This window comes from Rutilus rutilus, assembly GCF_951802725.1.
Source record: "Rutilus rutilus genome assembly, chromosome: 8".
NCBI classification, from domain to species: Eukaryota; Metazoa; Chordata; class Actinopteri; order Cypriniformes; family Leuciscidae; genus Rutilus; species Rutilus rutilus.
Window position 1 is genome coordinate 327,617 of NC_140222.1, and position 25,654 is coordinate 353,270.

Consider the following 25,654-nt stretch of genomic DNA (forward strand, 5'->3'; position numbering starts at 1 on the left):
GCTCATCTGGAAAACGTTGCATAGACGTCCTTGTCAGATGTTCAAATGACATCCATTGGACATATCAGAGACGTTTATTATTAGAATATTATGTCTGTTAGACATCTGATTTATGTAGCATAGATGTCGTTTTTAATTAGACATTTTTGACGTTCCCTAGCATTTATTGATAAAAACTACAGCTACACGAATTATGTAGATACATGATATAACTAAACCCAAGTATTTTACACTCAGAACGAAAGCACACAACAGTTATCTATGATTTAAATGTTTTTATTAGTGTATGAAAACAACCTTTAATTTCTTAAGGTGCTTTAAAATTCTCGAACAAACAATCATGGATAGAATAAGAACACAATGGCTTTAAGAGGGCATTCTCCCTGGAGCCAATCGAAGATAATCTTTAACGTGCTTTTCAGCCTCTGCTTCTGTCGGCGACGGAAGGACAGGATTCTTCATCGCTGCTCCTGTGTGTTAAAAAGGTAAAACAAAATCAATTTAACAAATAAAACTTATTTTTTTAAACCTTACAGTTTATTTAATCCGCAAAATAGATTTTATTTCACTGGTTTCTATGAGTTTGGGCAAGGATAGGCTATATATAAAAAGCAATGCATAAAATATGTTTGCAACACACAAACATAAAAAAAGATTTTTTATGTTTTTAAAATAAGTCTCTTCTGCTCACCAAGGCTCCATTTATTTGGTTAAAAATAAAAAATAAAATAACCTAGTAATATTGTGAAATATTATGACAATATAAAATAACTGTTTTCTGTTTGAATAGGCTATATTTAAAATGTAAATTTATTCCTGTGATGACAAAGTTGAATTTTCAGCATAATTTACTCTTCAGTGCCTGGGACGCGGAAAGTGGGGGTGCTGTGTTTGTTCATTAAAATGTATTCATTTTTAGCATTTAGTCATTTATTTGTAAAAAAACACTTTAAGTGGGCCATTTAAAAATTGTTATTTATTTTAAATTATGTTTTTAAAACATAAGCGCAGAGTGTTACGTGTGTGTGACGAAAGAATTTGTCCGTAGCTGCTCAAAAAAAAAGAGTCAAAAACCCCACTGTTAGTGTTTTGTAAGGAACAGGCAAATATGTTCAATATAGCAGGAGACATTTTAATTGTTTACTAATAAAACAGTTATTTTTATGTCAGTGTCGGCTAGACAGATGAAGTTGATGACTGACTCGACTCGCTGCGCCATCAGAGAGAAATGCACATTTCATACGAATTAAATAAGCAGCGCAGTCTGTTTTCTTTCGTTTTGAATTGTTCTGCTTAAAAGAAGACATTTCAAGCTATTTATATGTCTCAGGTCTGTGAGGCTTATAGGCCTACGCTGAGTTTCGGTTCATTATGAGACGAGCTCCAGGTTCGCCAGCGCCTCCGTGTCCTGATTATCTATTTTCGAATAGCCTATATTTCTTATTTAAACCCAGACAATTTGTTGATGAAACATCGATTAAAATTAAGATACAATTAAATACAAAACGAAATTAAATTTAAAGACAGGCTTTGTGCTTTCAGTTTGAGGTCTCTGTGAAAGTTTTAAAACATTCGTTTAGTGGCGCTTAGCGCTGCACGTCCGTAACGGAGAACTGTCTGTAACAATTTTTTTTTTTTGTGAAATAAATTTCTATATATATATATTATATATATATATTTTTGTGAAATAATTTTCTATATATATATATATTTTTGTGAAATAAATTTCTATATATATTATATATATATATTTTTGTGAAATAATTTTCTATATATATTATATATATATATTTTTGTGAAATAAATTTATATATATATATATATATATATATATATATATATATATATATATATATATATATATATATATATATAATTTTTTTTCTTCCTCGCCCATTTTTTGACTATGCAACTCCGGAACGACTTATAAAATAGGCTACGGTAAGTTATTTATTCTTTTTGTGCAAATGTCCCATAAAGTCCCACCCTTTAAAGGGTAACTAAACCCTAAACCAACTTTTTTTAGTTAATGATCTGTAAGAATGGGGCTTTGTTAGTGCTGTTCATTGATTCAAGTAATTTTTTTGACATTTGTGTTTAAAGTATTTTAATTTTACTAAATATGGTGTAAAAACGTCTGAGTGCTGCCCTCTTCAGGTTGAACGGTGGCTACTGCAGTTGAATTTTCCTATTGGACGTTGTGGTACACTCTGATGTCAGAGGGTACCAGCTAACCACGCCCTTGCCTGCAGAGAGATGCGTCTCAGACGCCCCCTCTCCACTGGGCTCTGCCCACTTTTCCAGCATTTTTCAAATATTTCCAGTGGGTGGAGTCAGGCTCAGACCAGGGGTTTAGTTACCCTTTAAGAATTAATTTATGTCCTGTTGACTGGTCCATTGCATTACGAATATAAGCAGAATCAATAGTCAAAAATGTGATGTGCAGTCAGGTTTGAGTGTGTGCACTATTTGAACAAGTGTTCTCACTGATACGCTTGTTGTGATTCGCGGAGATTTGACGAGTTTTATAGGCTTGATCAAAAGTGGTGACGCCCTATTTCAAACTTTCTATTCATCAAACAATCCGAACATTTTTTACATAACTGTTTTCAACTGACAATAACCAGCAAATGAGCATAGAATAATTTCTGAAGGACATGTGACCTTTCAAAAGTTACGCTTTTTCTTCGTTATTAAACAATAACGTCAACCGAGAAAATCATATTTCAGCAAATAATACAGTTGTCAGAGAGCTAAGAGATGTTTACATGTTTTATAATTGTCTTTCCAGATTGTCTAGATCTTCCATGGATGTGAGAGGAAAGACATCATCCTCACTGTCCACCACTAGCATTGGAACATTGGCCTGCAAGGGACTGGACCACTGAAGTCAGGTGATTCATGTCTAGTTCATGTAATGAACTATCATCCTCTCAACAGCTGCAATACAGTAGGTTTATCTGGGAGAGTATCTTTATTAAACTTAAAAATGTATAATTTTACAAATTTAGAACTTCAATTTAACGTACGTGTACATTGATCAGAGATGGAACTCCATCGCCTCACACCAGAAGCACCTGCAAGCACACAAATCTCTAAACATATTCCATACTTTTCCAGACTCAAATTTCCAAACCTCTGTAGATTTTCAGATCATATTTAAAGGGGGGGTGAAAAGCTGTTTCATGCATACTGAGTTTTTTACACTGTTAAAGAGTTGGATTCCCATGCTAAACATGGACAAAGTTTCAAAAATTAAATTGTACGTTTGAAGGAGTATTTCTGTGCCAAAAATTGTCCTTCCAGTTTGTCACAAGTTTCGGAAAGTTTTTTTCGAGTATGGCTCTGTGTGCTCATTTTCACTCAATCTCCTGTTAATCTTGAGTACCTATAGAGTAGTATTGCATCCTTCATATCTCCAAAAAGTCTTTAGTTTTATTATATTTATAAAAGACAGATAGGCTGTACCTAAAAAAACGAGCGTCTGGAGGCGGGCCGTGTGGGCGAAGCTAATAGCTGATAGCGCTGATAGCTAACAACAACACAGAGAGACATTTGAAGCAGTTTCTTACTCACCGACTGTGACCGCAAACCTTTATCATTGTGACTGCTCGATCCTTAAGCATTCACTGTTCCTAACGCTGGGTTCTTTGGGAAGCTGAACATGATGGTAAGTTTTCCCTCACATCCAAAAAACACACTTTGGAGACACTATGCAGCGCTGCCGTTGAGTTCCTGTTGATGTGCGCGGTCTCGCCCTCCTCTGGTCTGGTTGTGCACGGGCGAGCTTTTCCGGGAGAAATGCTCATATAAGGAGTTCCACTCTGGTCTACGTCATTAGATCCACGATCGGCCGAAATCCTTTAAGGATCGAGCAGTCACAACGATAAAGGTTCGCGGTCGCAGGCGGTGAGTAAAACTGCTTCAAATATCTCTGTGTTGTTAGCTCGGTTAGCACACAGCTTTAGCACACCGCCCGCACGGCACGCCTCCAGTCGCTCTGTGTTTTCCGGAAAGACTCAGTACAGCCTATCTGTCTTTTATAAATATAATAAAACTAAAGACTTTTTGGAGATATGAAGGATGCAATACTACTCCATAGGTACTCAAGATTAACAGGAGATTGAGTGAAAATGAGCATTTCCCCTATAAAGTGCCCCATTATGCTTTTTCGAAAATATTCCCTTTAATACAATGTGTAATGCAGTCAGATCGCCTGTCAATCGAGTCAGAAGAGTCAATTGTAAACAATATTATTTGTTTTATTAATGCTTTTTTACCTTGTATGTTAGGTGAGTGATCACTCCAAGCATCTTGGGGCTAGGACAAGCTCACTGGAGCTAAGAAAGGTGATGTTGGTAAGTTGCGCATTTGTTAACATGACAGTGCATGAAACTGGTACACCTTAAGTAATACCTCAATAATGACTGAAATTGGCTTTAAAAAAATATTTACTCTGCATTCTTCCCTGATGTGTAGATGGTCTTGGATGTTAATTAATTATACAGAAAACAAAAATGTTGTATTTCTTTGTGTTAGGCTGTGACTCGTTTGCAATGAATGTGTTTTTGATTTCCTCCATATACCAATTAATGCTCTTTTACCTTGAATGGCAGGTGGGTGTTCATGCCAAGGCTCGTCTGCCTGGGCCCTGGGAGAAGCTCACTGGTACATCTGGAGCTGAGAAAGGTGAGGTTGGTAAATTTTTTATGTTATTAAAATATTACATGACAAAAATATCAGTTTTAAAAATGTAAACTCACAATTGCTGAATGATTTTCCTGCTCTACTTTGTGTGAGCAGGGGTCTTATAACAGGACCTGGAAAAAAAAATAGCACTCAGCAGTTACATACACCTACGTCTAGCAACCATTTAAAGGAGAACTCGGCAACTCTAGTGAACTCTAGTCACTTCTTCGCTGATTTTCCCTTTTGTTGTCGCATGTTTTCCCCACGAGCTCCCCCTACAGCTGTGGGAGGGCGTATATTTCACAACACGGTCGTAAAAAACTCACTTGCGGCGGCCTCCTCCCCCTCTCTACCGCTGCTCATGTACGTGTGTTTTGATCGGAGCAAGCCAACTGTATCGTGTGGAGCTAGGTCTACCGAGGTGGGTAATCTGGTAATACATCATACATGCATGTTTGTTTATGTCGAATTGCCGTAAAGCAAATTGTGTTTCGCGCTCGTTCTCGTTCTCGTTCTCGCTTCTCACGAGACTTCCAATTTCTATCTTGCCGGGACGGTAGTGCCCAAGTTGCAAGGTTGGCTTTCCGCCTGGGAACGCTGGGGGGAGCGGGGAAAGTCACCAGTATCACCAGAACAGGTTGTTTAACCATCCAAATGATTTCTAGACAGTTTTATTAAGTTAAAAAAGTTACCAAGTTCTCCTTTAACTGGTTTCATTGTATTTTTACCTTTTGTCTTGATGTTTACAAGCGGGGCTTTGCAGGCAGAACTTTTTCTCTGGGGGGTAGCATGAGGCTCATCATCTGATGTGTATATTTTCTTTCTATGAGCAAAATCATGGTATTTGATTATTTTACAAAGCAGGATTAGAAGTAACCTCTAAGTAATAACACTGCCCTGTTTGTCAACTAAAAGAACCCCCCCCCCCCCCCCCCCCAAAAAAAAAATAAATAAATAAGGAAATGTAATTTCCTTCCCCAAACGTTGCTCCAAGCCATTACATTACATTTAAGTGTATCTATTTTGAAAAGTAAAATATGCTTTGACAACTTACTTGTGAATTCTTTTTCCAGGCATCTCCGTTTCTGAGATGTCAGAAGTGTAGCATGCCTTTTTCCATTTTTTTGCAATGTTGTCAAAAGATGCTGAAAGAAACGAAGTTCGTGAATTTAATTCATGCAAGCATTAAGCCATGGGATGTCATGTGATTTACCATCTTTTTTGATAATGTTCATTTACACTGTAGTTAAATTAACCTGCTTACCTGATTCGTGCAGAATTCTGACCTGATGTGTGGTCCACCCTGTGTCTGGCTGTGGTGCCTCCATCCTGACACTCTTCAGCAACCGGTCCAAGCCTCTGAATGGAGGCCACCAGGAGTGGCCATCTGAGTACCAGGACTTTGCTATAGTTCCAGTTGTCCCTTCTCCCACAGACACTTCTTGTTCATATGCATGAACATTTTCTATTAAAATTTTTCATGATTCAAATTTACAAAATATTTGTGATAAAACAAATGTGTCAAAAAAAATGTAAAAAAAATTATTGTGTGTGTAAAAGAGGCACTGAAACAAAACAACGATCATGAGGAACTAATGGCGCTTTTCCATTACCAGTACCGGCTCGACTCGCCTCTTCTCGCCTCGCCTCAGCTCGGCTCGGCCCGCTTTTCGCTCCGCTTTCCATTGCAGATAGTACCTCCACAATAGTACCTGGTCGTCATAGCGACGCGGCAGGAAACTGCCATGACTTAATCTTTTACGCGAGACACTCCCGCTACCCACACACACAGGACAATGGAGGAAATCGAGTGTATGCTGTTTTTGCATGTTTTTGCTTTTGTTTTTGCTGTTTTTTTATTCAGGATACTCCATCTGGCGTGTGCAATGATGCATGAGGACATAATTTTCTGCAAAAACTACTTCCTGTACAAAAACAAATTTTAGTTATTATACCTTTATTAGGTCCTACTTATCCCAAATAGCAAGAACAATTATAAAATGCACACCAGGCAAACTCTCGGGTCTCAGGACATGCATACAAAATACTTCAGAAATCATATTTCTGGATACTCAAATTTAGTTAAAACCTTTGTAGACATGGCTTTCATGATGGCACTACAAAAACACATAAAAGTGAAACCCCATTGCCTTATCTACTGCTTTTCTTATTGTTGTGGGCTTTATAGGGTGAGTGATATTTCTTATAATACACAAGTGAGATAGACTAGTGCAAAATTACAGATAGGTCATCAAACTAATATTAGCACAGGTTTTGCCTCAAACTACCTGACAAATGAAGCCACGCAATGATGGAGTTAAGATGAAGCTTTTAAGAAACTTTAACTCTGGTTTCACTAGCGATTTGAGTAAATGAAAACATAATACATTTAAATGTGAATTTGCTGTCCACCACTGAAATCTAGTCTTGGCCGCCTTTAAAAAATAAATAAATAAATGCAGTCGTCACCGGCGCGCAATGACTTATGGGGTGGGATAGGCCGCTTAGGATCATTTTATGTATCCTTCCTTTCACGGGGAAACGAAGGGTGCATTTGGCGTCGCTTTTGAATAACATTGCGATGACGACCGGCCTTCGAAGGATGCAGAATTGAGTTGGGACAGCCTTCATCGTGACGCAATCGGCCTTCAAATGCAACCTCCAAGAATTCAGCCTTCACATTGGGACACAGCTAACGTGAAGCAGAGTTATGATACATCACTAGCCTTGAGTACCTTACTGTTTTTATAAAACAGTCACCACACAATACAAATATTAAAGCTGAAAAATATGTATCTATGCAACTTTCATGAAATCACTAAAAGCCTTCCTTCTGCTGGAAAAAGTAGTCCCTGACCACAAACAGCAACAGAAGTTACATACATTATTTCAGCAAAAATCTATCTTTTATGAGTGAGTCAGTCGGTAAAGACTAGGGCATGGGAAAACCCCTTTACTGTTAAAATTACAAGATATCACAGCGGACATTCAAATGGATTCTCACTCACTTTCTCAATCCCTCAAAATAATTGACTCTAGCTTCAATATCAATGAACAATATCAATGAGATCAAACATGTTTAAGTTGCTAAGAGTGGTTGCTAGGGGTGTTGTGTACTAGTGATACATAGAACCGTTGGGTGAAGCGGTCATGGCTGTGTTTTATTGTGAATAACACACAGCTATTGACTAATCAGAAGAATTAAGGATTGGAACTAACTTTTATGAATTGCAGGCCAAACCTTGGGTGAGGACCTTCCTACACTTTCAACATGTATAACAAGTTGTAAAGCAGAAGCCAGTTTAACCCAATAATATTAACAAAAGTAAGAAAAAACTGGTATGACTCATAGGTAGGCTCTGTTTTATAATAGCGTTTTGAGTGCTGTCTGGATGAACAAGTAAGCAAAGTCAAGCATGTAATCTATTTGTGACCATCACCTATAATTATAGCGACGGTGAATAAGGTGTCAAAGATGGCGACATCCATACAACTAAAAAAATGTATCACAATTGACGCGACAAGTCCAATCAAAGTGTGACTTCATCTGTCAAATTTGAACTAGCAGTAGCTTTTATGACTGGAGAAGCTAGGATTATTTGAGTCAGGCATAGATCACAAAACTGACAGTAGCAGAGAAAGAGCTTCTAATACCCAAGCATGTAGTTTATCGTGGTTAGCCGTCAGATACTTTGACAGATACGTGTGGACTTGAGACGCGTTTCTCCAGTGTATAACTTGCATTTGATGGTTGTGTGTTGATGGGAGAGCAAAAAAAGTTTTGCTAAAATATTTATATGAAATGTAGGTTTGATATTCTACATGTATTTATGAGCCGTAACTGTTAACGGTATACATGTAATTACCACAATTGTTACATGTAATACAATGGCTATGGTCATTTACTTCTTTCAGACATGTGCAACACCGTGTCCTAACCAGACTATTTCTGCCACGTCACCGCTGGAACAAAGTATGATGATTTCAGGTAAAGTACTGTGTATATGTGCATTATTTAATGTTATTACATGGCTTGGCTGAATTCCAATGTAGGATGCGGTCTGTTATTTCTTGATATTTCTTGTTATTTCTTGATAACAGACCGCTGCGAACTATAACAGACCGTTGCCATGCAAAACAGCGCGTTGCTATGGACGTGGAACGGACTATTTTCTTTGGCGGAAGCAATACAATCGTTTTTAAAACAATAAACTCCTTTTTAAATCAATAATTTGTGTCAAATTATTTATTTTGTAGGTAGCCATGTAATAAGCGGGATGATGTATAGAGATGACTCCGCTTCGCGTCGGGCTCTCGTTCAGCCTGTCGGGCTTGTTATTCGCTATAACGACCGCATCTCTATACATTATCCCTTACTTAAAAGAGTATGCAAGTTTGAAAATCATTTTGTTTGTCTTTTATAGCCGTACTGAAAGCAACTCACCTGTGAACAAAAAAAAGTGAACAAGAACGTTCAAACTGTTTGTTAACAGACAATTGTTTCAGTAACTCTGAATGTAATGTTAAAAAAAGGTGTAATATTCATGGATTTGTGTAATTATCCATTTTGTTGAGAGTGCTTGGAGCTTGCTGAGTGCGCGCTCTTCTGATTAGCTGTGATTTTTACCACTGTGACAGGTTAGGACACGGTGCTGCTCCTACCAGTTAACATTTGATCTCAGCAATACTGGTAAATGAGCAAAACAAAGTGTTTTTTTTAAAGGTGCTCAAAGTGATGTTGGGTGACGTCACTACTTGTTGACGCTGAATGTTTTGTCAAACAAAACGGAGGCTAGCTCGACCCTCCCTCCTCCTCATCCGCACACTAACCCCCAGGGTGTCCGCGGATCCTTAAAAAGTCTTAAATTAGATTTTTAAAATTTAAGGCCTTTAAAAGTCTTAAAGTCTTATTTTTACTTATAAAAGGTCTTAAATTTTCGATGGCAATTTGACTTAAACATATCTTAATGTTTTCTAAATTAGAACCATCTAATTAGCGTACTTTTTTTATTCTTTCTTTGCGGATTTGCTTGTTCACGTGACATTTCGCGTCATTCGCGCATTTGGCGGCATTACGTCCGTCTCCTACACGCGCAAAACAGGAGGAGAGAAGAAGCGAGTTGGTAAATGTCAGTTCAGTTCTAAGTTCAGTCTTGTGTGTAGTGGTTTGTCTATTATGATATTGTAATCGTTGTTTTAACGCTGCACTGTGAGCTGACATCACTTTTGTCTCTCGTGCTTTCACTGCGTGATGTGTGCAGTTATAGGTAGGCTGTTCCCAAATGAGTTTGTCTCATATTTATATCATATGTTGTTATAATATTCATAGACCTACAATATCACATCAGCAAGACTTCCGTTTTCCCGTGCACAATTGCAAATGTGATTATATATTTATATAACAGTTAAATTAACAATAAATTACCATTGTGAGTTACATTTTATAAACAATATTGTTATTGTTTGTTTTCCCTTTATTTCGCTGACGAAAATTTCAAAATGGAGCCATAGCAGAGTTTGTGTGCCACTGACAGCGATGAGCTTATGACTGGAATCCGCGTTTTGAACGAATCAATTTAATGATTCAATGAACAATCACTTGCTTCCCGAATGAATCAGCCGTTTGAACGAATCGGTTGAATGAATGACTCCCTCAACTCATTTATTAAAACCATAGATATCATATAATAAAGGCCTTTATTATATGATATTATCTATGATTAAAACAGTGACTTGCCGCCACCTACTGGCAGCTTTAGTTTAATATTTAGAGTACTTTTTTAAGTAGAATGTTAAAATTAGAAATCATTTCATATTTAACAATCTCATAGCTTTATTTATGCAATTGTAAATACAGTGTAAATATATTAATGCCAGATCTGATGCCACTTCTGTGTCACCTCTGCACTGGAAAGATGGATTTTGATTTAATGATTTAATTTGACTGGTAACACTGGTATTGTGTTAGGGTTAGGGTTAGGGTTCTAATAGAATTTAATTTGAATGTTAGAATTTGACAAAGGTGATGCATACATCGACAAAGGTGATGCATACATCTACAAATGTCAATAAATAGGTGAAAATGCCCCTGGAAATCAATTTAAGATGGCAGTGACTTTCTGCATAGAGTATGAAAAATATGAATATCTTCGTCTGTCAGCTGTCAACAACAGGCCTAAACCAGCCATAGCACCAAGCACAAAAACACAATCAGTAAAATATCTAATTATTACCAACAAAACTTTGAAAATATCGATTGAGACATATTTTGTTAAGAAGGTTATATATTAAGAAGGTTGTTGACAGTATTGTGTTCATGTTTCTACCAATGTTGTTTGTGAGAAATAAGTATTTTAACCCACAGTAACTTTCCTTATAGGATGCTCTAACATTTTTCATTTTCTTTTCTCTACAAAACAGCTCAAGAGATAGTTGATCGTCAGATGCACAGATCGACCTCTAGTCCACCTTCATTCCCACACCCACCTGGCCAGTAATGTTTCATTAAATAATAAAGTAATAAATATGCAGTCCATAGCCAGTGTCTGCCATGCACAATCTGTTCCTTGTTCATTGCAAATGTTTTAGATTGTTCTATATTAAAGCTCATTATAATCTTTGAGAACGGTATTATGGTAGCTGCAACACTTCCTAGGGAAGGGATCTTTCGTGTAGGTGTTCTGGCAGAACTCGTCCTGCAGGAGTAAGTTGTGGGTCATACAACAGCGATCCAAGGTCCTCCAATCAGCACCAGCTCATCAGCAGAAGCCAGACTTTGTGACTATACCTTTATGTTCTCAGCAGTTCTCAACATGTGTCCTTATTTTTTTTAAATATATTTAAATTTTAATCAATTCTCTGGAAAGTAAATGTCATTAAATATGTGAGGTAACATGAATCAAATTAACATGTGCATATTGTTTACTCCTAAGGCTTCTTCCTCATATATCTACAAGGGTTTTCTTTACCATTGCCAGCTTTGCCTTGCTCATTGAAAATATGAAAATGGATTGGTGTGTGTTTAACTATTTCCGTGCATGGCATAGTCAAAGAACCACCTGACACAAAGCCATGGATCATGGAATAAATTAAATTGTTACTCAAATTATCAAGCTTGTTATGCTACATTTTACATTCTAAGCAACAGCCAGGCATGGTTGTCTAGGGCCTAATTTATGTTTTCTGCAAAATACATTCAGATTTGTATCCAGTAAGGATAAAGTTGCCCTTAACTCATTGAAAGCATTATTTAAATAAATCCATGTGTGTAATGCTTATATTTTGTTTTTCTGTACTGAAAAAAAAGCTAAGTGTCCCTCGTAAATATATGTAGTAAGACAAAATGAAAAATGGTGAAACTGCATTAGCCAACGCAAAATCTCTTTGGTAAAACTCAGTTTTGTTTTCACATGTGCTGGTAAGGGGAAAATGCAACAATGTTTTTAATGCTTGTCGAATTGTATGCTGATCAACGAAAGTTTCCTCTGTGGCGTTGTGCATTCACGTCAGTGATAAACGCACATAACGTTACACACACACACACACACACAAACGAACATTCACAATTACTCATTCTAACTCTTTCAAGATACGCTCAGAGCGAGCGCTTTTCTTTTGTTCCTGTTTTGTATGATTATTTTTTTTGAGCGTGACGATTTTGCATATGGGTGTAAATGTGACATCTTGAGTTATATTTTGCAAATCATGGACTATTGATTACTGCTGCGAGCCTACAACACTCGATCTACATCAAAGACATTGTGATTCGTTATTGTAACCTCTTTTGTGAGAAATGTTTTTTTGTTTTGTTTTTGGTTTTGTAAAAGAATAAAATATTTACACAATCTTTCTTGTGGGATGTTTTGTGAAGAAGGTTAATGCTTATACAATTTGTTTTGGTGTAACTGGTGGCTTATGAGCTATCTTGGTATAAATTATTATGTGTGGTAGACCTTAATTCTACCTGGCGCCCGAATTAATTAAAAAATCCTTTTGCAAGGGCGTGCCACCGTTACACATTTCAGTGTCTGCAGTTAAGTTTGTGTTTAAAAGGTTATCAGACATAAACCCATTTGTATTGCTTGCTATATAAATATTTATATATTTAATTCTAAAAATAATTTTCATGTCATACATGAAAAAAGTCACATTACAAACATAGTTCAAAATAACAGCATTTATCTAAAATAGAAAGCTTTTTTAACATTATACACTAGGCTTACAGTTCAAAGGTTTGGGGTTAGTAAGATTATTTTTTTGGGGAAAAAATAAAGTAATTGCCTACTTTTATTCAGCAAGGATGCATTACATTAATCAAAAATGACAGTTAAGATAATGTAACAAAAGCTTTCTATGTACTTTCTAAAAGCTTTAAAACATTAATAATAATCAGAAATGTTTTTTGAGCATATTATTCCCTCAGGTAGATTACATGTTTTCTTGCGTGGCTGGATGGGGTTAGGGTTAGGGTTAGGGTTAGGGTTAGGTTAGACTCATGAACAATAAACACGCTGTTTGCATTCGCCAAAATTGATTAGCCGAAATCAAAACGTGGACAGTGAAAGGAAATTACCGTTAGCGTGAGACGAGTCCGGCTTGAAGCGGAAGCGACCAGACGGCAGAGGATGTTCGCAAATCAAACAAATCAAACAATGACAATGATCCTAAACCAGCAACCCTTCGCTCAACACCACCATCTACAGGCCGATGAGTCACTAAATGTGCACATAAATGAATTTATTTTATACCCCCCCATGGATGAAATTCTACGAAACTTAGCAGAGGATACCCCCAGAGGATGTCAAGTTAATCATACACATGAAATATGGTGCAGTTCTGAACATCTCCACTGAAGATAGGGGCGATTAAAGCAGAATAATATTGCATTTTCATTTTTTATGGGAGGGGCGCAAATCACAAATGAGTAATTATGGGCTAGGTTGATGTGGGCCCTTAAGACCAACATACCATAAAAATGTCTTCATCCTCGGTGCCACGGTTCAGGTAGTTATTTAGGAAAAACTGCATTTTTTGGGTTTGGGGGGGCCCAGCGTGGGGGGGGGGGGGGGGGGGGGGGATGAGTGGCCCCCGGGGAACAAACGAAATTTTTCCATAAAAGTCTAGTGGGGCTACATGCCCACCAAATTTCATGTTCCCCGGTGTTTCGGTGTCCCTGGTATCGTTGACGAAAAATTCAGTAGATGACGGAAAAAAAAAAATACCTTTGACAATCCCTATATGACCCTATGCTAGCGGCAGTCATAATAATGCAGCATTATTTGATCAGGGCAATTCTATTTGTAACAAAGACTTTACTGTTTGTAAAGGAGGGGGTCTTTTTGCAAACCATAGTGTTAAGTGTTTAGGAAATGGATACAGTTGTCTGTTGTGACATTTCTCATTAGGAAATAAACTACAGATTTCACGAGTTCACACTTACATCAATTAAACAGAGTAAATATTTTGCGTGTTTGGTAGTGATGTGACGTTCGGCACCGAGGCTTCGAAGCTTGTATCAAAAAAAAAAAAAAAACATCTCACATTGAAGCAGTGTATCGGAGCTTGATTCGTTTTGCCATAACCACGTGATATCTGTGACGTCCGAAGTTTCGTTTCCACACACAGTCACGTGACTGCTTCTATTCAGATTCAAAAATAGTGTGAACCCCTTGAGCAGGTTTCCAGTGTCATGCCCTTCGGTAGTTGTAAATTAAAAAAGAAATAGACAGACTGTACATTTACTTCGTTACATTTACTTGAGTATATTTTTTTGGAAAAATTGTACTTTTAAGAGTAGATTTGAATGTGGGTACTTTTACTTTAACTCGAGTACATTTCTAATGAAAAAAATGTACTTTTACTTCGTCACATTGGGCGACGTTCCTCTCGTTACTTTATTTTAATGCAATATGTGTTGTTAAATGCGTAGTTTATTCCAAGCGTGCTGTATCTTTTTTTCTGGGCTTGAGCATTGCTCAATTCACAAATGAATCACTCTTTTGAGTCGATTCTGTTCAAAGTCTTCATCAAACAAGTTGGTAGATCTGTCTTAATCGGTTCACGAATCAGTTTTAATGAACTGTTCAGTCCAGGCAGTAAATCCATAGTTTGGATTGTAATCTTGAAGTAGATCTTGATTTTTATTTTTTATTTTATTTTTTTGATTTGATATCTTTATTTTGAACATGTAAATACAATAAAAAAATAATAATGAAAAAAATATATATTTATAATAGTAAAAAAATAAAATAAAATAAAACTTCCTTCTTTTCCAGTACAAAACAAAACTTGATTTACATGTACAAAAGGGAGTAGGAAGAAGTAAAACTTATGTACTCCTACCCTATACACCCCTACTCTAGTCTATATTTAAATCTATAATCTATGAAAATATGTATTAAAAAAAAATCTATTCGCATACATATATTACACATAATTGCTGTGTATAATATATGTTATATGTTATAATAACATAAGTTATTCCAAATTAGCTCAAGTTATTATTAACACTGTTTTTTTTATACCTCTGTAATATAATTTCTTTACACATCCTTTTAAATTGCGATATGTTAGCACATTGCTTTAACTCATAATTTAATTTATTCCACAATTTGACACCACTAACAGACAAACAGAAACTTTTCCTGGTAGTTCGAAAACTTGGAGTCTTAAAATTAGACATTCCCCTTAAATTGTAACCCCCCTCTCTTTCAAAAAACATTTTTTTGGATAATGCCAGGCAATAAATTATTTCTAGCCTTGAACATAAACACAGCTGTTTGAAATTCAACCAGATCAATTAGTTTTAATATTTTAGACTGTAGAAATAATGAATTGGTATGTTCCAAATATCCTGTATTATGAATTATTCTTATTGCTCTTTTTTGAAGTATAAATAATGATTGATATGAATTTTGATATGTGTTAGGGTTAGGGTTAGGGTTAGGGTTTGCTAATACAAAATGTAATGTGATCTGTAATCCAGAATGTGCTTAGCTTTAGCCAGAATTTAAATACTTCTAGACAGTTTAGTTTGGATATATTTTATATGAGATTTCCAGCAAATCTTGTCATCTATAATCACTCCAAGGAATTTCATTTCGTATACTCTTTCTATATTAACATTTTCGATCTTTAACTGAATTGACTTGTTTAACTTACTATTGCCAAATATCATAAATTTAGTTTTACTCAAATTTAATGATAGCTTATTTATGCCAAACCACTGTTTTATTTTTCTTAATTCTAAAGTGATTAGGTCCAAGAGTTGCTCTAAATTCTGACCAGAACCAAATATATTTGTGTCGTCAGCAAATAACACAAATTTCAGTGATGTTCGTATACATATACCGTATCATTTATTTAGAGAATAAATAATTTTGGTCCCAATACTGACCCCTGGGGGACACCACACTCAATATTCAAACAATCAGATGTATATGTATAATCTGATTGAACACTGATTTCTTTCAATAATGTCATTATTTCTGTTATTGATGTTCTGTGGAATAGGAATTTTTCCAGCTAAATCTGATCCAACATTTACAAAATATTTATTAAAGTTATTGACCACATCCTCCCAGTTATAAATGTTCATATCATTATCAATGAAATACTGGGGATATATAGACTGTATCGAGCCCCTTCTCATAATACTATTTAGTATATTCCATATACCCTTCATATTATTTTTATTATTCTCTAATAATTTACTATAGTATTCTCTTTTACAAGTTCTCATAATCTTAATTAACTTATTTTTATATTTCTTATATTTCTTTTCTGCTTCTACAGTTCTGTGTTAAATAAATTCTCTATCCCATTCAGACCCTGCGTCCATTACACAGAAGCACACACACAGAAGCACACACACAGAAGCACACACACAGAAACACACACACAGAAACACACACAGAAACACACACACACAAAAGCACACACACACAAAAGCACACACAGAAACACACAGAAACACACAGAAACACACAGAAACACACACAAACACACACAAACACACACAAACACACAGAAACACACAAAAAAGCACACACAAACAAGCACACACACACAGAAACACACAGAAAACACAAAAAAGCACACACACACAGAAACACAAAAAAGCGCACACAGAAACAGAAACACACAAAAAAGCACACACAAACACACACACAAAAAAGCACACACAAACATACACACAAAAAAAGCACACACACACACACACACACACACACAGAAACACACAGAAAACACACAAAAAAGCACACACACACACACACACACACAAACACACACAGGTCAAATAGACCTATATTCAGTCTGTCCAATGGTTGATACAACACACACAGAAACACACAGAAACACACAAAAAAGCACACAAACACACACAAAAAAGCACACACACAGAAGCACACACACAGAAACACACACACAGAAACACACACACAGAAACACACACACAGAAACACACACACAGAAACACACACACAGAAACACACACACAGAAACACACACACACACACACACACAAAAGCACACACACACAAAAGCACACACACACAAAAGCACACACACACAAAAGCACACACACACAGAAACACACAGAAACACACAGAAACACACACAGAAACACACACAAACACACAAAAAAGCACACACAAACACACACAAAAAAGCACACACACACAAAAAAGCACACACACACACAGAGAAACACACAAAAAAGCGCACACACACACAGAAACACACAAAAAAGCACACACAAACACACACACAAAAAAGCACACACAAACATACACACAAAAAAAGCACACACACACAGAAACACACAGAAAAGCACACACACACACAAAGGTCAAATAGACCTATATTCAGTCTTTCCAATGGTTGATACAACACACACACAGAAACACACACAGAAACACACACAGAAACACACACAAAAAAAGCACACACACACACTGCACTAGGGCTGGTCCGAATACCATTTTTTGAGCTTCGAAGCTTCGACAGGAATTAACATCGAATATTCGAAGCTTCGGAGGGAGGGGGCTGAACATATTCTTCTCTCTAATAAAGGCAGGAATCTCTATGCGTCTGTCTGTTTGCATTTAGATAATTTATCTTGCATTTAGAACCGTTCATCCAATCGACTTAACGAGTGCAGTGTCACATCTGGTGCAATATAGACAGGCGAGACATGACACGTTCAGAATTAATAAACTTTTAATACAGAACAGCGCGAGCGGGAAGCGCAACACTGCACTTGATACAAAACACAGCCTAATATTTTTCTGAGTAACAAATAACTCTCAAATCAGAAATCAGCAGCACAGTAATTACTGACACAGTAAAGGGTAGGCTAATATATTTTTTCTATTCTATTTCCACAATGTCAAAGCAACGCAGCTTATAGACTAACGTTACAAGCTCAGGCATGCACCTTTGCCCATACAAACTCCGCTGTTCTGCGCTCTAAAATAAGAGTATTTTATTTCGCCCAAAAATACTAAAACAATAACCGTGTGAGAGGGTGTTTTAGGCTATATCATGTTATAGCCAGATATGACGACGCTTACTTAGCCTACAGCACGCGTCACCGCAGATCAGCATCTATTCATAAAGCCAACGTGCAAACTATCGCAAATCAAAGTGAAAGTGGGTCGCAGATGCTTTAACACACAATCAACTTCATTAAAAGTAAAGAATCGAAATGATCTTACCAGGGCTGTTGCCGCTCTCATATTGCGGTCTTTGATTTAGAAATTTTAGCTGACGATCAGTAAAATGCAGCTTATCTGTTGCTAGTGACGTGCACTCCATCACATCTGCCTATAGCGCGGGATTTGAAGTTCGGATTCATATCCGTTTTGCAAAAACACATTTATGTGTTCATTGTTCATATTGATAAATCAGAGAGAACTATCCGATCTGAGAAAATGCATGACAGCCCCATTCAAGCGCGAATGGGAACAGTTTCTAGGGGGATGCCAGGTGTGAAAAAAAGAAAAAAAAATTTAAAACGAATATTCGAATGTCAAATTTGAAAATCGAATACCAACCCACCGAACGAATATTCGAATACTCGAATATTCTGGTACAGCCCTACACTGCACAGGTCAAATAGACCTAAATTCAGTCTGTCCAATGGTTGATACAACACACACACAGAAACACACACAGAAACACACACAGAAACACACACAGAAACACACACAGAAACACACACACAAAAAAGCACACACACACAGAAAACACAAAAAAGCACACACACAAAAAAGCACACACACAGAAACACACAGAAAACACAAAAAAGCACACACACAAAAAAGCACACACACAGAAAACACAAAAAAGCACACACACAAAAAAGCACACACACAGAAACACACAGAAAACACACAAAAAAGCACACACAAACACACACAAAAAAGCACACACACAGAAACACACAGAAACACACAAAAAAGCACACACAAACACACACAAAAAAGCACACACACAGAAGCACACACACAGAAGCACACACACAGAAACACACACACAGAAACACACACACAGAAACACACACAGAAACACACACAGAAACACACACACAGAAACACACACACAGAAACACACACACAGAAACACACACACACAGAAACACACACACACACACACAAAAAAACACACACACAGAAACACACACACAAAAAAGCACAAAAAAGCACACACACTGCACAGGTCAAATAGACCTATATTCAGTCTGTCCAATGGTTGATACAACACACACACACAAACACACACACAGAAACACACAAAAAAGCACACACGCACACACACACACAAACACACATACAAAAAAGCACACACACACTGCACAGGTCAAATAGACCTATATTCAGTCTGTCCAATGGTTGATACAACACACACACACACACACACACACACACACACACACACAGAAACACACAGAAACACACACACAAAAAAGCACACACACACAGAAACACACAGAAACACACACACAAAAAAGCACACACAAACACACACAAACACACACACACACACACACACAGAAACACAGAAAACACAAAAAAGCACACACACACACAGAAACACAAAAAAGCGCACACACACAGAAACACACACAAAAAAGCGCACACACACACAGAAACACACAGAAACACACAAAAAAGCACACACAAACACACACACAAAAAAAGCACACACACACACACACACAGAAACACAGAAAACACACACAAAAAAGCACACACACACAGCACAGGTCAAATAGACCTATATTCAGTCTGTCCAATGGTTGATACAACACACACACACAGAAACACACACACAGAAACACACAGAAACACACAGAAACACACACACAGAAACACACACACAGAAACACACACAAAAAAGCACACACACTGCACAGGTCAAATAGACCTATATTCAGTCTGTCCAATGGTTGATACAACACACACACACACACACACACACACACACAGAAACACACACAGAAACACACAGAAACACACAGACAGAAACACACACACAGAAACACACAAATAAGCACACACACACACAAAAAAGCACACAAACACACAGCACAGGTCAAATAGACCTATATTCAGTCTGTCCAATGGTTGATACAACACACACACACACACAGAAACACACACAAAAAAGCACACACACACAGAAACACACACAGAAACACACACAAAAAAGCACACACAAACACACAAAAAAGCACACACAAACACAGAAAACACAAAAAAGCACACAAAAAAGCACACACACACACACACACACACACACACACAGAAACACACACAGAAAACACACACAAAAAGCACACACACAGCACAGGTCAAATAGACCTATATTCAGTCTGTCCAATGGTTGATACAACACACACAAAAGAGCACACACACACAGAAACACACACAAAAAAGCACACACAAACACACACACAAAAAAGCACACACAAACTTTGTTTGTAATTAATATTGCAGTCTAATTTGCACTTAAGCCTTATTTGCTCTCACCAGTTTCGATTCGGCACATTGTCACGTTATTTTACTTAATTGCCCGAGCGAAACAGCATCTGTAGGAACAGTTATAAATAGGGGAACTTAAGATCATTCGTCAGGACCAGCGTTCAGCATAAGAGGCACGGCAAAGAACGCGCATGCAAGTGTTTTTCTAGACTACTCAGATTTCCAGTTATTTCAGTGTTGTGTGTTAGTCAAGGTAAGGCCATTTTCGATTCTCTGCTCATTTTCAATTTTTAAACTTCACATAATTCTGTATTTGAGTAGACGCGCTGACTACATTAAAACAAAAGCCGCGAGTGAAAATTAATATTGCAGTCTAATTTGCACTTAAGCCTTATTTGCTCTCACCAGTTTCGATTCGGCACATTGTCACGTTATTTTACTTAATTGCCCGAGCGAAACAGCTGTACTCACTCAAGCGGTGAAGCATTATCTCTATAACTATGTAATTTGCGCGCTGTCGCGGAAGCGTCAGCGGAAGCGTTCAGCTCTCGTGTTCAGCCTCCTCGTGTGAAGACCGACTCGGGTAAAGACCAGCGACTCTACCTGCGTGACTCCACCGAGCAAGGACACCAGAAAGGCACTTAAGTATCTCCTTTTCCCCTCTCCTTCCCTCTTTTATCTTTTTTTTTTTTTTTTTTTTTTTTCTTCTTTACATTAATCAACATGTGCTTTCAACACATTACTGTTATCTCTCGGCAACGCCCCTTCATCGCGCGCAAAAGACAACGCAATACTGCCAATCTGCGTCCAATTCTCTCATCCTCACACACTCCACTCTCTCTTTCCGTGGGTCTATGGAATTGTCAGTCAGCAGTCAATAAAGCTGACTTCATTCCAGCCTTTGCATCTCATTCTACTCTTAGTATCTTGGGCTTGACTGAGACCTGGATTCGTCCAGAAGACTCAGCAACCCCTGCTGCTCTCTCTAGCAACTTCTCCTTCTCTCACTCCCCTCGCCAGTCTGGGAGAGGTGGGGTGTTCAGGGCTTCTCGTTTCTAACAATTACAAATACTCCGCGCTCTCTTCTCTATGCAACAACAACTCATTTGAATATCATGCTATTACACTTACAACTCCCATTAAGATCCATATTGTAGTCATTTATCGTCCCCCTGGTCAGCTGGGAAACTTTGTAGATGAGCTGGATGTGCTGCTGTCCACTTTCCCTGAGGACGGCACCCCACTTCTAGTCTTTGGTGACTTCAACATCCATCTCGAAAAGCCGCATGCAACAGACTTCACCTCTCTCCTAGCCTCTTTCGATCTCAAACGACTCATCACCACAGGTACTCACAAATCAGGCAACCAACTGGACCTGGTTTACACACGCAATTGCATCACAGACAACATCCTGGTGAGACCTCTCCATGTTTCAGATCATTTCCTCATTACTTTCAGTCTACATCTCTCTACCCCTTCACTACCAACACCCCCACCAGTCACTTTCAGGCGAAACCTGCGCTCACTTTCTCCCTCCCATCTTTCCTCTGCCGTGTCATCTTCTCTTCCCCCACCCTCACAATTCTCATCTCTGGATGTGAACACAGCAACGGACACCTTATGCTCCACTCTAACCTCTTCTCTAGACATTATCTGCCCTCTCTCCTCCAGGCCAGCACGCGCTACTCCTTCTAACCCCTGGTTATCTGAGGTTCTTCGGGAACACCGGACTGAACTAAGGGCAGCAGAGAGGAAATGGCACAAATCAAAAGACGCATCTGACCTGAGTAGGTATCAATCTCTCCTCTCTTCCTTTTCTGTGGATGTTCATGCTGCAAAATCTTCATACTTCCACAACAAGATCAACAGCTCCTCCAACACACGTTCACTTTTCAAGACATTCAACTCTCTCCTCTGCCCACCTCCACCACCACCCGCCTCCTCCTTAACTGCTGACGATTTTGCGAACTTCTTCACCAGCAAAACAACATCTATCAGCAGTCAGTTCTCAGCTCCACACACACAGGAACCCAGACTGACCGCTTCCACAGCCAATATCCCACTGTTCTCCTTCTCCTCGCTAACCGAGGAAGAAGTATCTACACTTCTCTCCAGTCATCCTACCACCTGCCCTCTAGACCCCATCCCCTCACACCTTCTACAAGCCATCTCTCCCACACTTCTACCATCACTCACACACATAATCAACTCATCCCTCCATACTGGCACCTTCCCTACAGCATTCAAGCAGGCTCGGGTCACTCCACTGCTTAAAAAACCAACACTAAACACATCATCTGTAGAGAATTACAGACCTATCTCTCTCCTACCATTCATTGCGAAGACACTTGAAAGAGCTGTTTTCAACCAAATAACATCCTTTTTGTCTCTAAACAACCAGCTGGATGTCAACCAATCTGGCTTCAAGAAAGGGCATTCAACAGAAACTGCATTACTGTCAGTCACAGAAGCCCTGCGGATCGCAAAAGCTGCTTCCAAATCCTCAGTCCTCATTCTCCTGGATCTGTCTGCTGCCTTCGACACTGTGAATCATCAGATCCTTATGTCCAGCCTCTCATCACTGGGCATCACAGGAACTTCACTCCACTGGTTTGAGTCCTATCTCACAGGTAGGTCCTTCAAGGTCGCATGGAGAGGTGAGGTATCCAGAGCACATCAACTGACCACAGGGGTTCCCCAGGGTTCAGTTCTTGGTCCCCTCCTCTTCTCCATCTACACTACATCACTGGGACACATCATACAGGCACACGGCTTCTCCTACCACTGCTATGCTGATGACACACAGCTCTTCCTCTCGTTTCAACCAGATGATCCCACAGTAGCTGCACGGGTCTCAAGCTGTCTGGCGGACATCTCCACATGGATGAAGGAACATCACCTGCAGCTCAACCTGGCAAAGACTGAGCTTCTCGTCCTCCCTGCCAATCCGTCTATACAACACGACTTCACCATCCAGCTAGAGTCATCATCAATCACCCCATCAAGGTCGGTCAGAAATCTCGGAGTAACGCTTGATGACCAGCTGTCCTTCACAGATCACATTTCAAAGACAGCTCGATCATGCAGGTTTGCACTGCACAACATCAGGAAGATCAGGCCTTTCCTAACTGAGCATGCAACACAACTTCTCGTCCAGGCCCTGGTCATCTCTAGGCTTGACTACTGCAATGCTCTTCTGGCCGGACTTCCAGCATGTGCAACAAAACCTCTACAGATGATCCAAAATGCTGCAGCTCGTCTTGTCTTCAACGAGCCCAAGAGGGCCCACGTCACTCCTCTGTTCATCTCTCTGCACTGGCTACCTCTCGCTGCTCGAATCAAATTCAAGGCATTGACGCTTGCTTACAGATCTATCACAGGCTCAGCTCCCTCCTACTTTCACTCACTCCTACGAGTCTACATCCCTACCAGACGCCTACGATCGATCAACGAGCGACGCCTCGTGGTTCCATCACAGAGAGCCACAAAATCACTTTCCAGAACATTCTCATTCACAGCTCCATGCTGGTGGAACGCTCTCCCCGGCCTCATCCGGAATGCAGAATCACTGGCAACATTCAAAAAACAGCTGAAAACCCATTTCTTCCGTGAGCACTTAACCTTATAAAAAAATAAAAAATAAAAAAAAACTTCGAAACATCACTTATCAGGCTTATGCTACTCTGAATAATGCCTGAACTTTGTATTCTGAGCACTTCTTGCGTTGTTGTTGTTTTTGCCTATTCATGATGACTTGCTTAATTTAGTCCTAATTTGTAAGTCGCTTTGGATAAAAGCTGCTAAATGACTAAATGTAAATGTAAACACACACAGGTCAAATAGACGTATATTCAGTCTGTCCAATGGTTGATACAACACACACACAAACACACACACAAACACACACACACACAAACACACACACAAACACATACAGAAACACACACACACACACACACACACAGAAACACACATTTTGTCTAAATATTAGTAAGTGGGAAACACAAGTAATGTCATACAACTATTGATATTAATGCTAATGATATTTATGAGTGCAGTGAAATGTTCCTCACATTATTCCAGTGCAAATGAAGCAGCTTCAGTGCATCCAGTGCATGTGTTCTATGTGTGATCCAAGTCTCTGTTACAGTAAAGCCCTTCTGAACCATTCATCCTCACAATCACCGTTCCTGTGTGGAGAAAAAGCAATGTCAAGTTTAAAAGATAGGGTGAATGCAGGTAAAGTGGGGGACACTTTCTGTTAAACATGTAACTTAATACCTAAATGCTTTTTCTTTCATTTTTATTTTCTTTAATGCTTTTGTTAACTTTAAAATCAACATGACCACCTGTAGTTGGAAATCTACCCACTTTCAGATAAAAGTTGATGTATTTCACATATTTACCATATTTACGACCTATATTCAGTCTGTCCAATGGTTGATACAACACACACACACACACACACACACACTGCACAGGTCAAATAGACTAGTGCTGCACGATTAATCGTATCGCAATCGCGATGTCAAGCCTACGCGATTATATGACGCAAAATGCTGCGATTTTATATTAAACAAACAAATTAGCGCTGTTAACGCACTTATTAATGCAAATGCTTTTAAACCATTCATGCGCGATAAGACATAAAAGAACGAGCCGCCTGTGAATGTCCTCCTGACACACACACACATGTACACACACACACACACACACACACACGCGCGCCAGTATCAAGTTCTCTTTCGTGGTAGAACGAACAACACACATGTATGCCAAAATGAACGCGCTGCCTGTGAATGTCCTGACTGTGACAGACAGAAAGACTCGCGCTAATATCGTGCGTGCGCACAAAAGAGCATGACAGAATACAGTTCTCTTTCGAGCTTGAACGAACAATAACACACACAATTATGCAAAAATGTCTTTTTGTCGAGTGTCTTCATAACAAGAGTAGTCTTATGATGAACACGAAGAGT

The 25,654-nt window shown here is 38.5% G+C and overlaps 1 protein-coding gene across 1 annotated transcript; it reads left to right on the top strand.

Moving 5' to 3' along the window:
* Window positions 1-3,664: 3,664 nt before the first annotated feature.
* LOC311294799 (uncharacterized protein) lies at window positions 3,665-24,610 on the top strand (the record flags this gene model as incomplete). Its single annotated transcript, XM_084415827.1, has 6 exons — window positions 3,665-3,670; window positions 4,617-4,689; window positions 21,202-21,312; window positions 21,833-22,021; window positions 22,814-23,305; window positions 23,504-24,610. 6 exons carry the CDS (start codon window positions 3,665-3,667, stop codon window positions 24,301-24,303), a joined length of 1,671 nt encoding a protein of 556 aa, XP_084271953.1. The 3' UTR covers window positions 24,304-24,610.
* Between the last annotated feature and the right edge of the window lie 1,044 nt (window positions 24,611-25,654).